Source organism: Pieris napi, chromosome 8 (assembly GCF_905475465.1).
Source record: "Pieris napi chromosome 8, ilPieNapi1.2, whole genome shotgun sequence".
Classification (NCBI taxonomy): Eukaryota; Metazoa; Arthropoda; class Insecta; order Lepidoptera; family Pieridae; genus Pieris; species Pieris napi.
In genome coordinates, this window is record NC_062241.1 from 5,839,575 (window position 1) to 5,857,640 (window position 18,066).

General features: G+C 36.4%; 1 protein-coding gene across 2 annotated transcripts in view; it reads left to right on the forward strand.

The window, feature by feature from the left end:
* LOC125051864 (HEAT repeat-containing protein 5B) overlaps window positions 1-18,066 on the forward strand; it is a 37,112-nt gene that overhangs the window by 5,609 nt on the left and 13,437 nt on the right. For both annotated transcript variants that reach the window (XM_047652472.1, XM_047652473.1), the window contains exons 9-21: window positions 623-773; window positions 1,567-1,698; window positions 2,892-3,042; window positions 3,973-4,161; window positions 4,622-4,740; window positions 5,763-5,899; window positions 6,328-6,509; window positions 6,906-7,000; window positions 12,420-12,580; window positions 14,623-14,797; window positions 15,181-15,447; window positions 15,876-16,065; window positions 16,877-17,043. In XM_047652472.1, coding sequence (XP_047508428.1) covers window positions 623-773; window positions 1,567-1,698; window positions 2,892-3,042; window positions 3,973-4,161; window positions 4,622-4,740; window positions 5,763-5,899; window positions 6,328-6,509; window positions 6,906-7,000; window positions 12,420-12,580; window positions 14,623-14,797; window positions 15,181-15,447; window positions 15,876-16,065; window positions 16,877-17,043 — 2,116 coding nt within the window. The remainder of the gene's footprint in view (window positions 1-622; window positions 774-1,566; window positions 1,699-2,891; window positions 3,043-3,972; window positions 4,162-4,621; window positions 4,741-5,762; window positions 5,900-6,327; window positions 6,510-6,905; window positions 7,001-12,419; window positions 12,581-14,622; window positions 14,798-15,180; window positions 15,448-15,875; window positions 16,066-16,876; window positions 17,044-18,066) is intronic.

Genomic DNA, 18,066 nt, shown 5'->3' on the forward strand with positions numbered 1-18,066 from the left:
TAAGCGGTTAAATATAGAAGTATTTAGAGGTATATAGATAGATTATAATCTATACCAACTCCGGGGAAATAAATACAGATAATGCAACTTTCTCTGCAGCTGTGATACTTTTTGACATTCAACATCTTTTGTCTTCAGTCACCGTGACCACGCACGCTGTAAAGCACACGAAACGTCGGATAAATTTAAAATTATGTCAAATAATTGTAAATTTATAATAATACATAACTTTAATCCGGTAAAAGCTTTTTCTTTAAATGTGTAAAGGTTATGTTAATCAAAGACAATACTAGGTATATAGAACTTTGCCACCATAGAGCTTAATATGGAAGCTTTGTAGGGATGATGGAAATCAAGGATATTAAAACAGTTCTAAAAAAAGTAACATTGACTTTTCGTGATTTATTTGTTCTAAATAGACAAGTAGGTGATCAGAATTCAGTGTCTGACACACGCAGTCATTTTTAGGTGTAAAGCATTACATTCCTTTACTATATGTGTGAGTGTTAAATGCTTCTATGGGAAAAGTTTATTGCCGCGATTCGAACGCACGACCTCAGGCATGAGGGTCACACGCTCAAGGCCAACACTGCTCTTACACTATATAACTAAATTCTTTCAGGAAATGCATAAACTACATACTAAGAAACACACTCGGAAAAATGTTGGGAGAAAAAGCTCAAGCCTCCGCGTGCAAAGAGATCATTCAAATCGTCGCCAAACAAATGAGTAGCATTGATTTTAATCCGGAAAATGCAAAGGATTGTAATCAGGTTAATATATATATTTAAAATGATTTGTATAATTTTATGGTTCTGGAATCTATTTAGTTCGTTGTTTATTTTTTAATAGTAATTTTGTTATGAAATTGAATTCCGGCGTTTTTCGTATTGCAAGGCAGCAACAAAATCCAACAATTAAAGAAATACGGCAATTTGTAAGTTCTGCCACTAGCAAACATTACGGCATATATTAATATTATATGTTCTATAAAAACATGCATAAAATACGAGTCACGAGACATACATACAATAATATTAGAATGTCTGTAACTCGAAAATTTACGGCACATGATACTAATAGACAGATAGCTAATGCGAGTGAGAAATAGATGTCAGGCCAAGACCCATGTTGGGTTGTAGCGTCACTTAATTATTATTTTTATTACACAATAGTAGTGATTCAAAACACTGAGGTATTTCAAATTATTAAATTAAGGTTGTATGGAAGAAATCGCTTGTATATGATACGCCGTTCTTAATTAAAGTTGTTTGTTTGTTTTGTTAATTTAGTCAACACGCACTTGTCTATTATAGTGAATTAATGTTATCAAATGTGCTTAAGTATCGACAACATTTTACATACAGTATTTAAATAATTATGGACGCATTTTTTATACTATTTCCTTAAATCGGTTTCTTACCAGTTATGTTAATCGTGTTAAGTTAATCTTTCGTTTAATCTCAGTTTATTTTTTTAAAATATTTATAATAGTTTACTTGTGTGATTCAATTAAAAACCTAGTTAGTTTTAAATAACGGTTTTATTTACTCGATTTCTTTGCAGGAAACACTCTTCAGCCAGCATTTATTAGTATGCGCTCTCACAGAGGCGGGTGAATTGTCAGTACAATTGGGCACTTCAGTACACAACCTTGTCTCTGATACCTCTTTGAAGATGATTGACACTATGTTTACGGTAATTTTCATATTATATTAGGCACTATTATGTACATGAGTATAGAAGAAACCATTGATATACAAAAAACCCAAGATGCACAATCAACGTCTAAAAAACGTCCTCAAAAAATGAGCGCAACATTCTAAATTGTGCGCTCATTTCAAATAGTCTCGCGTCTAATAAGTGGAGTCGATGTTATTTATTTGTGTTATTTTTTATAAATAAATTTATGTACTTTTGAACTTTTTTGTGTGTAGTTTTTGACAAATATATTTACGCTATATAAAGTGTAGGTCAGGAGGTAGCCAATTTAACATTTTTTTTTAATTTAAAGAAAAAACTTTTTAACCTGATTAAAGTTATGTATTATTATAAATTTACAACTATTTAACATCCAACACCTTTTGTCTTCAGTCACCGTGACCACGCACGCTGTAAAGCACCCGAAAAGTCGGATAAATTTAAAATTATGTTAAATAGTTGTAAATAAAAAAGTCATGTTCGACTCCACTCAATACCTTGTCCTACCGACCACGGTCGGTCGTAAAATTTTATTGCTTTAAGTACGTATACACTGCGTTGTAATAACAACTTTAAGCAATTCGCGTAAGGTTGATTTTGCAATAATATATGCTTGTAACATATACTGTTATAGACATACTGTTATAGAAAGGGACAGAAATAGTGTTTCGGGACACTTTCGAGCGTTACTTTTATTCGAGACTGTGCATCTTGGGTTTTTTGTATATCAATGGAAGAAACAGAATAAACTTTTTTAAGTTAGATATTATGTTGTCATAGTTTCATAGCACCAAAAAGTAATTACACGTCACAAGTGTTAAGATTATGTTTTATTTCTTCAGTACTTTGTCTATGACATGGGTATTTACCATATGTGTCTATTCTATTCTTATAATATGTTATGGCTGAGTAATGGTGTCTGGTGATAGTGGTTTCAAACAATGATTAAGTGCGTAAAGGTTTTGTATGCAAATAATTAAAACGATTAAAAGATATATCCAAGTACAAATATTAAGAAGACAAGTAGAAAATATAATATATATGAGTACATAAATATAGTAGGTTTCCTCTAAACAATAATAATTGTACCTTATGTATAGAAATTGTATGATTTATATTGAAAATTAACAATACATGCTAACCAGAGTCCGAGAATGAATATAAAAATATAATGTGGCTTAATTTTGAAGGTACTAGAGCATCCATGTGTAGCAGCTCGGTTAGCCGCTGCAGCCGCTATCCGTTGTGTGTGCGAAGCCCTACCGGCGCTTATAACTCCGCTCTTAGATAGAGCCTGCGATGCCCTGGATGTCGCTAGGCCTACGCCCCATCATATTTCTGGTAAAATTAAAAAATATTTATATTTTTTTATAGAATGGTACTTAATATGTTTTATAAGTCTATATGTTTACATTTAGTGTAAGTGTAAATTTGTCTATGACGTCATCATCGTCTGACGTATGATGAAGGTTAAGAAAAGGAAAGTTGAGTGTTAAGGACACGTTTTACGTTACTCCAAAAAAGACCTGGCCGCAGACGGTTGGTTTCCCTTCTCGGTTGAAAAAGTTTAAGACAATGGTTTGGTCAAAGCACCAATCAATCAAAGTTAATGTTTAGAAGCACGCCATCCAAAATTAAACTAGCCTTGATGATCGCCAACCTTCAAGCAAGCAAGGAGATGGCACTATGAGAAGAAGAAATTTGTCGAACCATATTGACACTGCTCAAGACAAGATTGTGGCTCGTGATACTTTTGAAGTGAAACTTCTTAAGGCGCATGAGGGTAATTTTTTTACGGATGAAACGTCACGAAGATGTGCAGCGTTTTTGTCGACAAAAAGGGAGAGAGCGATTGAGACCGATTGAGAGAGAGTGAGAAGGGACCTTATAAAAAATCTATTTTTAAAATTAAAATTTCGTAAAGAGAATTTATGAAACATTAGTATTTTATATTTTATGCAAAATAATTTATTGAAATCTCAAATGACGAATTGTAAATTAAAATGCCACGTGTTTTTATTACCGAAGAATATAATTTGTATTAATTTTGAATATTTTAATGACAATTAAATTCATTAAATTCCTAACATATCTTCCTTTTTCCCTCTCTATAAGTCTCGGAAATCTAAAGTTTTCGATTTTTTCAAACATGAACAAGACTTAAAAATTAGTTTTCCAAAGAAGTTTCATTTCTGACATGTTTACTTTGTACGCACGCACTTTTTTTTGGAATACAGGCCTAATACAGCTAATAAGTAAGTAATATTTCAGGTTACTCAGCCGCGCTAGCTGCCATATTAGGAGCGGTTCGATCTTCGCCATTGGGCGTACCTCACGGTCGTGGCAAAATCGCATTCAACGCGGCCGAGCAATTGCTACGGTCAGCTGGACAAAGCAGCCGATTGACTGCGGCTAGGACTAATGCCGGATGGCTAATTGTTGGAGCAATTTGCACTTTAGGTATTAAAATCGTTTAAATGGTGTAGTCGAAATTAGTTTCATCCGTAAAAACATAAAAAAACTAAACAAAAAGACGCAGTGTTCCTTTTTGGTTTTAGTTATTTTTTTCCTACTAATATTATATAAATTTGAATTTTTTAGATTGATGGGCTGGGTTGCATGTACTCGCAATCTACTGACGTAATTTTATAAATTCTATAATAGTATAGGCTAACTTCAAGAAATAAAATATAGACTATATTTATTTCTCTACGATTTTTCTTATGTCTACAGAATATCAGGGCTCTTACTCGTAAATATAGAGATCCCGATATCGAAAAGTTATTGTACAGTGCCATCCTAAGGTTGCGACATCAGCTCTACGGATACTATATAGATAGTTCTGTTCTGCAATGGAAGTTGCAGAGTAAGGGCTTTGGAAAGGAATCCAGCTATGGCTGACTATCTAATTTTAATACAGGTGTTCCCGTGGTACGCGGATTGCTTCCACGTATGTTACTGCTGTGGAGGAACAGCTTCCCGAGGTCAGCCAAAGAGCTGGAGTCTGAAAAGGCCAGAGGAGATGCTTTCACTTGGCAGGTAATAGGAAACTTATTCGAGTATCACTTTACTATTTAGCTTTAATTAATTATGTATACCTATTAATACATTGACTGATACATTAATTTGCAACAAAACGACGAAGGTCATCCAACGTTGTCATTTCGAAGTTAGGCTTGTAGTTTATTTTTAATCACAATGCCAAATCGTAAATTGACTGCTTAACGACTGATACGACACGACCGCCGCTGTGAAAACCGATGTGTGAGTTCGAAATGTGAGTTACAGAATCGCAAGGCAGGTTAGGATTTTTAAATGTCTATTATGTTTGGTCCACCGACATTTGTTGCCAACAAATAATTTTATATACGCGTCAAATTGTATTATCAAATTTATATAATCTCATTCGGTAATATTCTAATTATGAAATGAAATACAGACTTTTATTGGCATATTTTATTTATATACTTCTTTAAGAAAATTAAAAAATTAAATTAAAGCATTATTCTCCTAACAAAACAATGCTTTAAAATATTTTTTTAATTATTAAAGTACAATGAGTCCCGACCAAGGAGGTTTCAATTCCATTTAAGTATACGCTGCGCGCGCAACGCGCTGGTTCCGTGCCAATAGACCAATAACAGACTTTTTTCATTTTGGCGCTATTTCGTACATACGAATTTGAGTAATATTTTGTTGGATAAAACTACAGTAACAAAAATGTCAATCAACACCGACGATACCGATGAAAATTTAATTCCACCTGACATTAGAAACAGCTACTGACGAATAGTCTTTTGCCAGAAAAATCAAGAAAAGCGTACGACAAATGTTACCAAGACTTTATGGCTTGGAAACCTATAGCCACGAGATTAAATAAAGTAGTGTATGCAACTGCTGCATATAATGAGGTATTAAAACATGAGTGTAGTCACATCACACCTCTATAATATGACAGTTGCATAAACTACTATTATTATCTTCTTTTTGCCTTAAAGCTTTTATTTTATACTGAAGTAAACATGTACTGCTGGTCTTATATGAAGATTTATTAATTTCAGGTGACATTAGAAGGCCGAGCAGGTGCCTTATCAGCACTACACAGTTTGTTGATTCACTGCCCGTCGCTTGTACACAACGATGATACAGCCAAAAGACTCACTCAACCCATGGATGGTGCTATCGCTGTACTCACCAAGTACGTGTCATTAAGAACTTTTTTATAATTTGTTATAGTCAATAGGAACTATTCGATACAATTATCGTCATCCAATTTTTTCCAGCTACCCTTTCGATGCTGTCAGCCCATCGCTCTAATGGTTTTGCCCTTGTTCCTTTTTTACCAGTCTTTACTATATAGAAAAAATGTTTGTCAGCTGATCAATTTAATTAACGTTCTAGTATAGATACCGGCAAACATCTTGAACAAATGTTCTTGCCTGCGCAGAAGCGCTTTTTAGGTATCACTGGGAGGAGGGGCGGCGGGAGAGTGACGTGTCGATCGCGTGATTGGAAATGATTGAAATCAGTTGAAGTTTGTGTCGCGCGATCTTTCCCCCACTCCCTCGTTTAATGCTCAAGAAGTTTGCCGGTATCTGTATACGAGGTGTTTTTTTTTCTTAACAGCGTGGGTGGCGTAGTACGGAACTATGGCGGTGCGCTTAAAGCCCCCGCTGCCCTTCTACGCCTCCGCTTATACCAGGCATGCGGTGCCTTAGCCTCGGGAGCACCAGCCCCGCCCCTTCTGCGATTATTGGCCGCCGAGCTGGCCGGCTTTGCTGAACCTAGCGGAGCTAATGTTGCCACAGGTAAAATATACTTTTACGCGTTGCAGCGACGGCCGACGACATAAATCCAGAAACACGTGTTATTATTATTTTATTTGCACATTTCTCATTAAATATATCCCTTTGGCGGACTTAATTTAACCTGAGATCCTGTGTTTAATTATGTATTATAAGCCTCAGTTGATGCTTTAATGGATTTTCTTATGTGCATACATTTATTATTATAGATTGATTATACAGTTCGATCTGAAAGGTGGTACTGCCATCAGCCAAAATTTGTCTCAGTTTGTGTATACAAAATATTTTTTTAACGGATTTTAATTAAATATGATATAGACAATTGGTGATACTATACTATATTTTAATTATATTCTTGAATTTGTTTCAAAATTAAATTATATATGTATTTATATGAAGGCATGCTCCGTCACGCGATGCATCCGCGAGACACAATCCTACTTGATGAAGAAAATTGGATCTATGACACAGATCATGCTGACATTGAGGAACAGGTAAGAAATATAATTTTAGGAAAATAAAGCTTTAGTGTATAAGATATATAAGATTTTTATTAATAAAATTCTATATCTATTCTTATATAAAATTCTCGTGTCACAATGTTCGTTCCCATACTCCTCCGAAATGGGTCGACCGATTCTTATAAATATTTTAATGCATATTCTGTAAGTCTGAGAATCAGCTACAATCTGTATTTCAAACCCCTAAGGGGTGTCCACCCCAAAAACTCTTTTTTTTTATTTTGTCATCCCTCTCCGATCAACCCCTATTTTTTATAATAGTAGATAGTTATTTTTATTGAACTATATTTTATTGCGTTTTGATCAAGCAAAAATGTCTAAATAATAATTATTATGTGTTCCGTTTGACGTCCGAGGTCCATTATGAGAGTACATCGTTTCCTTTTCCGCCCAAATCGCTAGTATCCGACCTTTTCCCACCACGTGACACCGCCGCCAGCGCCCAGCGTTTGAAACTGGAACTTAACTTTTTATCGCGCTAAAGCAAGCCGCCAGAGTTCTTGTTCATTGTTGCGTCGTTTTTCGTCTTGCACAGTCGCTAGTGCACACTTAAAAACGAATCAGTATATTCAAAGTTATATCGACCTAAAATTTATTTTCAAAGTGGAAATAATTATTTCGTAAAATGGTTAACTCGGTTTTCACGTTAAAAATATAAAATGGCTAATGAAAGTGCTAAAATCGGTGTAAATGTGTTGGCTACGCGGTCAAACGTGCCTCACCCGCGCTTTATAAGGCCGTCTCATATCACGGGAGATATTGTCTCTGCAAGTTCTGACAAGCCGAGTTCTTCGCAAAGTTCGAGTACGAGTGAAGAGGATGAAGAACCGCCGCCACAGCAGTAATTCACGTGATTATTCTCAGGTTTGAGCAATTGTCGCAGTAATTGGTGAGTCACCTTAATAATACCTTTTTACAATTATGCTGCGTTGTCTAGCATGTTACATAAAGTGACCGAATCTAATAATGCAAACCTACACGACCCTTTTTTGAACCATGCGGCTGTAGTTAATGATATTGCTCATTTAGACGTGTCGGTTCAAGAACCTCCGAGTTATAAATTATAATATTAATTTCAATGCAGAGGTTTTTACATTTCTGATTTGAACTGTGTACGTTATATTGATATACAAAAGAAATACGTTGCTTTTCCTGCTTTTACCGATTTAAAAATGAGTTTATCAATAAAGCGTTACGTAGCGTTTTAGTGGTCTTCAGTCGAACGCGGTTCTTAATTTAAATTCTATACATAATAAATTGCAAGAATGTTTTGGTCAAACTTTAAAACATGTTATAGAAGATTTAGATAAAATTCCCACCCCTCTTCGGAGTACATGTTTAATCCTGAAAAATTATCTAAATATTTACAAAATGTTGGTAGTATTGTCAAAATTGACAGAATTCGCGGGTACCAATCTAAAACAATACGCGTTAAATCACGCATACGTTTTTAATCGTCTGTAGCTTCAACGTCTCAGGTTAGTCAAAAGCCCTTTATTGGTAACCGATACAACTCAAAACAAGGACAACAGAGTCACAACTTCGATGATCACGAAAATAAAAAATGTGAGCCGTCACGGGACGCCTGGCAGATGTGAAACTTCGACATTATTTTGTTAAAATAACGATGACTATTTATTGAATAAACATTTATTTTCATTTAAATACAAAAAAATTACGAATTTATTTCAAAACGTGACTACTTAATTCGTTTAATCAGTGACTTCGAAATACACCGTACACACTACTGCATATAGACTGTATATATACCATCATATAGCGTGGCATCGCCACGGCATTTGTCGCCACACCAGAAATCGGTTTTACGTGCGGTTATAGATGTTTCACATCAAAAGGGGGGACGCAAATATAACAATCCAAATAAATACCAACATAAGTGACTCGATGGGCTTTTCGGGCGGATGTTTAAGGAACTATCACAAAAATTGGGTGAAATTAAAACCTCCTTTTTCCATTCTAAAATTAATAACCTCCGCTCGAATAACTTTCAATCGAAAACCGCTATTAGTACTGTCCTAAATCCTAAAAAAGTTGCAAACACCTGTTTCAACTTCGATTTCCTTGGAAATACATACCATGATTCGAGACCATATTATACTGGAGCCAGCACCGCTGATTCCGTCGTTCATATCTATCATATCATATCGTTCATATTTCATAATAACGAAGAACGGAAAAATCGAGTCATTTTCAGCCTAAAATCTTTAAATCGGTTCATGAAACCAGAACCTTTTCATCTGTTTCATCACCACCAAATGCCAAATTTCCTACAAAAAGGCGATTGGATGGTGAAGCTGGATCACAGGCAATCCTACTATCATGTACCGATTTCCCTCGAACATCGTTGCTTTCTGCGTATCAGTTACGAGGGAAGGCTCCTTCAAATGACTTGTCTACCTATTGGGTTGGCCATAGCTCCGAAAATGTTTGCTTCGGTGACAAATTGGACAGCCGAGCTATAACGCCGTCAGGGCTTAAGAGTGATCGTTTTCTTGAACGATTACTTACTGGTCCACCAGGACAGAACAATTCTTAACTCCCAGGTTCTTGTAGCCATGACCTTTTTGAAGAACCTGGGCTGGACCATAAATCGAGAGAAGTCGATATGCACTCCAACGAGGTCGATCGATTTTCTGTGTATCACGTGGGACACACTATCAAATGCAAAGTCCTTACCCGTAAAAAGTTATCAAAATTCGTCAGTGCCTGATAAACACGCTTGTCAGCCGGCAAATTGGACCCTCAAGCAGGCCCAACGCCTCTTAGGGTATCTCAATTTTGCGACCTTCATCACCCACCGGGGAAGGTTGCGTTGCCGAACGCTGCAGCGACACAGCAATGCATTTAGGAGAGCTCCTCTTTGCCTGAGTTTTCTTGCAGAGGTGAATCAGGACGTCGTATGGTGTTTGCACAACCTCAGTCACAAAACACCGATTCACTTCAAAACAAGGCATGTGAATTACATTGTCACCGATGCCTCGGATCTACAATGGGGAGCGCTAATCAACAACAAACCCCTGAATGGTTCTTAGACTCAAAGTCAGATTGAGTGGCATTGCAATTTAAAGGAGATGCACGCTGTGGTAGCAGCAATCTCTTTGACATCCGAAGTCCTAAAGAACTCGATGGTAATCCTGCAAAGCGACAGCAAAACTGTTGTATCGTACATAAAAAACGAAGGAGGAACAAGGTCCCAAATGCTGTTAAAATTGACAAAAGATCTTCTGGCACTGACGGACAGTTTGAATATTGTACTTATCCCTCACTTCCTTGCCGGGAATGTACAACGTGGAAGCCGATTACCTCTCGCGCAATCGCAGGGGCACCGAATGGCATCTCTTGAAAGAGGCAACCACGGACATATTCAGACGATGGGGAACCCCCGAAATAGATCTTTTCGCGTCACGAGAGGCTCTTATCGTGGCAAGTTATGTGTCGCTAGACTTATAAGACTCCAACAGTTGCTTCACCACGCCTTCAGTAAATGCTGGCGATACGATCTAGCGTGGATATTTCCACCGCCAGTGCCTCTACCTCGAGTGCTGCACCATCTCAACTTATGCCAAGGGAAGTTCATAATAATAGCACCCAGGTGGAGGAAGCCTTTTTGGCGCCCGGATTTGAAAGGCCGAGCACTTGCACCCTCGCTACCAATACGGAATCTAAACAAAACCCTGATAAATACCGTAACGGGTCAACCTCCTCCTCAAGGGCAGAAATTACAGTTGGAAGCGTGGCTGATTTTAGCTGCAAAACACGAGACGCAAAACAACTTATTTCGTCGTGTTTGAGAGCTTCAACAAGGAAAACATATTATGCCCCTATTTGGTATAAATGGGTAAATTGGTGTCAACATAGTAATATAAACTGTCGATTCCCGGCTCCTCCTGATGTAGCTAGATTCTTAGCAAACCTATTTATAAAGGATCATCTGGCATAGATATCTATATATCTAAATCTATTATCTAAATAGATCTATATCTATTTTAGTTCACAAATCTGACATAGCATCAATTTGTGAGGCTCTAAGCGATGTTAAAATTTAATCTAATAAATTAGTAAAACATATCCTTAAAGCGCCTAGCTCAATCCTATCTATAGCTAGACCAATCGCGCAGTAATTGCCAGTATGGGAAGCGGGGAAAGTTATAAATTATTTGAAAAGCCTAAAACTAGATGAGCAAAATTTATTTCATAGCTCGAAACACACAGCCACAATAATTTTATTGGCTTCTGGGCATAGAGTTCATGATTTGACTCTCTTGCTTTTTCGAGCCTCAGCATTTTATTGATAACGGTGATTCCATCACTTTGCATCCGGGTTTCGGTTTTAAAACAGATACAGGAACGTATAGACAGTCAAGTTGGACGTTTTTATCGTGCCTGGAGAAGCATCTAAATCGCTTATTTTGGCTTAGGACACTCATAACTGTCTCTAATAATAGATGAGGCTCCTTGACAAATTTGTTTATTACAACCAGATATCCTGTAAGACCAGCTACGCCCACAATTTTTGGGGGCTGGGTCAAGAAACCCCTTTTGGAATCAGGTATCGAAGCATCTCGTGGTACTTGATCAGCTGTTGCTTCGCTAAATTGTTTTAGAAACATAAATGATATTCTTGGTTAGGCAAATTGGCGTCATGAAAGTACATTAAAGATATATTATTGTCGAAATCTAGATAATAATAGTCAGAATGCTGAGACTCAATCAGAAGTCTATTTCTCAGTACTTTCGGCCGCTTAATGATTAGCCAAGTATTCTACTTCATTATAAACAATAATTTTTTTGTTATTATGTTTATTAAATGATGCTAAAGCTTAGGCTTTAATTAGCTTGTATTGTTTATTTCATCATGATTCTATCGGATATAAATAATTCAAATCACATTGTTGCGTTTTTTAGTTATTAATATATAACTTTACAAGCCACCAGGAGATAACAAACACGTCTCTCATAATGGACCTCGGACGTCAAACGGAACACATAATATAGAAATTTTACCTAAAAATAAAATTTGTATTATGTTTCCTAAGACGTCCGAGGTCCAAACAAGCTCTTCCTGGTTCTCTTATTATGAGACAAACAATGAACAAGAACTCTGGCGGCTTGCTTTAGCGCGATAAAAAGTTAAGTTCCAGTTTCAAACGCTGGGCGCTGGCGGCGGTGTCACGTGGTGGGAAAAGGTCGGATACTAGCGATTTGGGCGGAAAAGGAAACGATGTACTCTCATAATGGACCTCGGACGTCTTAGGAAACATAATACAAATTTTATTTTTAGGTAAAATTTCTATATTGTCCTTTTAAATATATTTCGTATTTATTTTCCTTTTCAGAGATCCCTTTTAAACAAATTTAATTAAATTTTCAGCTCATATCGGGACTAAGTGCCAGCGGTTCTGGGGCTTTAGAACATGACCCTTGCTGTTTGTACCGAAAGTTGTCAGGTGCACAGCCACTAGGCGTAGCAGTGATAGATGCATCTGTTGTTTTGTTCCCGCAGATATTCTCAAAGGCAGCAAACAAACACAGGTATATTGTCGTACTTATAAAGGGTTTTTCAACAAGAACTTTGTTTTCTAAAACAAAATAAAACAAAGAATTTAGAGGAAAATGAATAAAATTTTTATTGTATTACAAAGAGAAAAGTTTGGCAATTATGAATGAAAAATGATATCTGGCAAATGTCCACCACGACCACGCTGACAGATGTTGATTCTTTCATCAAAATTTTTAATCACTTTTTGGCAAAATGGAGGGTCTATTTCGTTAATGACATCACGGATTTTGAATTTTAAGGCTGCAATCGATTCGATTGGCTCCGTATAGACTCTGTCTTTAACATAGCCCCACAAAAAATAATCCAGTGGTGTTAAATCGCGAAATTATGCGCTCGGGAAATTTGGTTTGCAATAAATTGATCGTTTCATTGGCTGTGTGACATGTGGCACCGTCCTGTTGAAACCACATTTCAGTGATATCCATGTCATCAATAATAGGCCAAAATTTAGTGGTTAACATCTCGTGATACCGTGATCCATTGACTGTTACCGCATTTCCAGCCTCATCTTCGAAAAAAAACGGCCCAATCACTCCAGACCACATAGTGCACCACACAGTAACACGTTGAGTATGCAAAGCCTTCTCAATAATTGCTTTAGGATTTTCAGAAGCCCAAATGCGACAATTTTGCTTGTTGACGTACCCTGACAAATGAAAATGGGCTTCGTCTGAAAAAATGATTTTTTCAGAAAAACCAGCAGGTTGTTCCTGAATGAACTGAGCGAATCTGCGGCGATTTGAATGGTCGATCAGCTTTAATTCCTGCACCAGTTGAATCTTGTAAGGCTTCAAAGCCAAATCCTTTCGCAAAATTCGCCATGTTGTGCTTTTGGATAACCCCAATTGTTGAGAACGTCGTGAAATTGACAAATTTTGATCTTCTTCACTACTGTGGCTCACGGCGGCGATGTTTTCTGTTGAACGACCCGGTCGAACACGTGTTGGTGTTGGCACATTTTGTACCGAGCCTGTCGACTCAAATTTCGCGACCAAATTCTTAACAGCGGTCTCAGAAGGACGATTATGCTGGCCGAAAATATCACGAATTTTACGAAATGTAACTTTAACAGAACCACCATTTTTATAGTGGATTTGAATTATTTTAATGCGATTTTCGAGCGAAATTGAATTCATTGTAATAATTGCCAAAGCACCTGCTACGAATACCGCCAAAAACTAAATGTCAAAACTATCACGTTCTCGGTGTTGCCACAATTGAAAAACAAACTTCTTGTTGAAATACCCTTTACAATATGATAAATTTATTAATATTTTTTCTTAATGAAAATCAAATCTTAAATTCAAGATCTTTTTAATGCATTTATTAGTGATACACTGAAGTTTGAAAGTTATTAAGAATGATAGAAGAAGTAATCTTCAACTATCATATTGGGTGGCATTTTCATTTCATTAGGGTATCTAGTTCACTTTTCCATAAAATATTCCTTTTCTTTTCTCTAATATTTGGAATAATTGATGCCAAAATTGGTTTAAAAAAAACGACGGGTTGCACTCCGGGAGTGCCGGCAGAAGTGAAATCTTGAATATTAACGTTGTGTTTTGTTGATATTTTGGAATGGTTAGGGAATAATTTTGCTCGAATTGCTTTAATTATCGGTATAAAAATACTAGCATTTATGTGGTAGAATACAATATTTATTTATTGCGCTATCATACATAAACAAGACAATTTATATTACATTAAATACGCTGCGCCAGCTGTCTACTTTCAATCCGTCGTCAGTCTGACCAAATCGTTAATAATAAAGCTTTAGACGTTTCGCAAAATTAAACCTTGATATATTTGACTTAAGGTCGAATTCCACATGCATCAATGTATCTGAGGAAAGAGACAAATGAATTAAAACCGTAACTATATAAACGAAGGTTCATAGTCCTTTAAAAAACCATCCGTCTTACGAATTTGTCCTGACGCGAGTTTAACATTTTAACCCATTCCAAAAAAAGTGTACAACGCCGCTAAAGAAGTTTTCACTTCAAAAATTGTTTAGACAACAAATGCTGGAACACTTCGCCGAGTGCATCAAAATGTCAAAGGGCGCACGTCAAGAGGCGATACAGATTAACGTATACACTGCGATGTTGCTCGCTCTACGTACGCTCGCCGAGATGAAGTCTAGTCTAGGGCAAGATCCTGTGAAGAACACCTGCACTGAGCTTATATTTGTGAGTATATCTTGCATTAAATATTATTTTTTTTGAATAAAAATAAGAGTACATAGATCGTGGCTCTTAAGCTTGAGGTTGTGTGTTCGAATCCTGGCTGTTAACCAATTTTTCTATATGACATATAACACTTTCTGTGTTGGTCAGTTTTAAACCTGATCACCTGCAACTTCTGTTACCTTGTCTGTAAAAAAAGACACGAAATTTATTTAACAACTAATTTTAAATTAAAATAGTCACAGTAGAGCTGCAAAATATATCGTTACTAAGATCAGAATATTATTGTTAATTTCTAAGAAAAATTAATTGCGTTTTTATATTGGTTTATTTTCTATAAACAGTAAACACCATTACAAAAGTTTAGATCCGTTTCTTTATTACAGGCAGGACTTTCAGCAAACAGTGCAACAGTCCGCGCTGCAGCAGCTTCATGCGTTGGACGCCTTTGTAGCTGTATATCTGAAGCGGAGAGTCAAGCGCTTAGCGAGCGAGTGATTACTTTAGCGAAGACTAGCACTAACCGCCCAACTAGGGCGGCAGCTGCAGCGGCTGTAGGCGCTGTACAAAGGGCTAGAGGTGCGTCATCAAGCGCTGCAGCGTTGCCGGTCTTAAGGGCGTTAGCTCAGGATACAAGTGCAATCGAAGTTCAAGTAAGTGACATATGTACTTTAAAGTCCCAAAAATATTATTCATTTAATCCTATTCAAACACACCGTCGTTGAGACTTGTCTATGACAAGTAGAAAGTAAAGAGTGTACCAATTCTTTAAAGGCCGGAACGCACTCGCGAGCCCATTAAGATGGCATGGGCGGCGGTGTAACTTAATATCAGGTGAGGTTCCTGCCCGTTTGCCCCAGTACTATAAAAAAAAAGATTTTTTTAATATAATTGACATGTAAAATTTCTTATTAAAAATTATAGATTTTACGCTTGCTAAACGATCCACTTCCATGTTTATTAGAGCAGAGTTTTTATATTTAAACCATGAAATATAAGGTTTTTGTATGTTTTCTATTACCTAACTAGAACTATATGCGTTTAATTAAATATAAAATAATTATTGATTGACTTTTCACAGGTATGGGCCATCCACGGCCTCTCAGTAGTAGTGGACGCATCGGGCCCAATGTTCCGAAGTCACGTAGAATGGACTGTTAGTACCGCTCTACGTCTGGTATTCAATTCGCCACCCGCTTGTGATTCTTTGAGATGTGCTTTGGGACGACTTTTGGCTGCACTCATTACTGTACTGGGACCGGAGTTGCAAGGTATACATCGTCTCAAACTTTTTCGTCTGTGTGTTGCATGTCGCGTGACGGTCGGCAGCGAAGTAGGGATAACGTGAAAGGCACTCGTCATAGCAGCCAAGGCCAATATGGCGGCGCCTATAGTTCGCAGCAGCTGACCGTGTAGTCTATACACTATTACTTAATATGTGTATATAATGGTATCGATCGCTTATACGAGTACTGGGAATAAATAAGGCGTAACTGCGTTTCTCTGTGAATACAAAAGAATCAACATTTAAAGCCTATATTCTAGGTTTTATAAAATAAAATAAAATAAAGAAAAAATTAAAACATCTTACATCTATTATGTCAAGTGACAAATTAAACATCGTCGATCAGACGGCAAAGAAGAAAAATAAAATATAAAAAGAGTTTGTATAGGAAAATATGTTTTCCTTACATGTATATAATCTAAATAATTGTTAAGTATTATGTATGTCGTACTCTCTAAGACACAGAGTTCAATAAAAATATTAGTTGGAGGCTTAGTCTACTTTTATTATTTCCCATTATCATTCCAATTTTCCAAGTATAAAATTAAGATTGTAAAGCGATTTTTATACCCTTACTGGAATATTATTCCAAAATTTTTTAGTTAAATGTCTATAATGTGAAAAAAAGTTTCACTTTTAACGTGGTTTCATAAAACAACACAATCCTTTTTTTTATTTCTATAAATTCCGGCTATAGCACAAAAATATTTTTTTGAAGCCATTTAAAGTTTAATTCTTCGTGTTCTAGCTTATATACAAAGTATTATAATTAACTAGTTTATTATTTAAATTTCTAGCATGCGGCGGCGCAGCAGTTGGCCGATTCATATGCGCATGCGCCGCTCTTCAGGAATGCGGCGGCGGATCAGGTGGGCCACGCGCTGAGGCCACAGGATGTTTGCAACAGTTGCAGATGTTCGCACCGAGACATATTAACATACATACATTGGTTCCTGCGTTATGTGTAAGTGTACTGTGGCACCGAATAAAGAAAATAGGAGGGTGGACAACAGAAAAACTGTTGATCTAATCCGTCTGAATACTCATCAGACATAATCCAAGAGTAACAATTGCTTGATTGTGGTTTACCATTTGTTTTGGCTGTCAAGTTTTTTCCTAAGGGTTTTGAATCCTATTGTTAATTTGAAATATTATATTACTATGGAAAGAAGACAAAGTATCTTTAATAGGATGTACACATTTTAATTACAATTTATTGATAGTAATTACAGATATTGACTTGATTCTCAAGTCTTTGTGAATTTTAATAAAAACAATGAATGCTTTAACGCCCGAACCCAATAACCTATCTCAATCCATAATCCACCATCTGAGATAGTAATCTTAATCCAAATGTTGTAACAAGTGTGCCAATAAGCAGTCGACGTAATAGCTATCTGTCGATACAAGCTATCCATGGTAGGTCGTATCGGCGTCTGTGGATAGAACTTTGTATGAAAATGACAGTTGACGAAAGCTCGATTTCGACAGTTAATTATTTTAACAGATTTTAACTTACACCAATTTTTTTAATAATAAAATAATGGTTTGTTATGTTTTAAATATACACATGTATTTTAATGTTATTTGTACGGTTTTATTTACATTATTTGGTTAACATTGATTATTAAATATGAGTGAAAACTGAGTAAAATGGAACGATAAAGAGCATTTTATCCGTCGCCAAAAATGGATTGTCTTCGTAGGGTTTGGTTATTGGGATGCAGATAGGAGATCGATCGACTGTCACGGTCTGATCTCAGATTGTTTTTAATGTGAGATTGTAGATTGATTATTGGGTTCGGGCGTAAGAGAACACTGACTATCAGCGTGCTACTACTGACCTATTGTTAAGGTTTGCTAACTAGTAGTTATATAGAGATTATGTATGAAAGTTTTGTCAATGAAAATATGCTAGAACTTAATACTTCCAAATGTAAATCAACACAGCAAAAGATACCTTTATTAATTACTTTTAAATGTCATT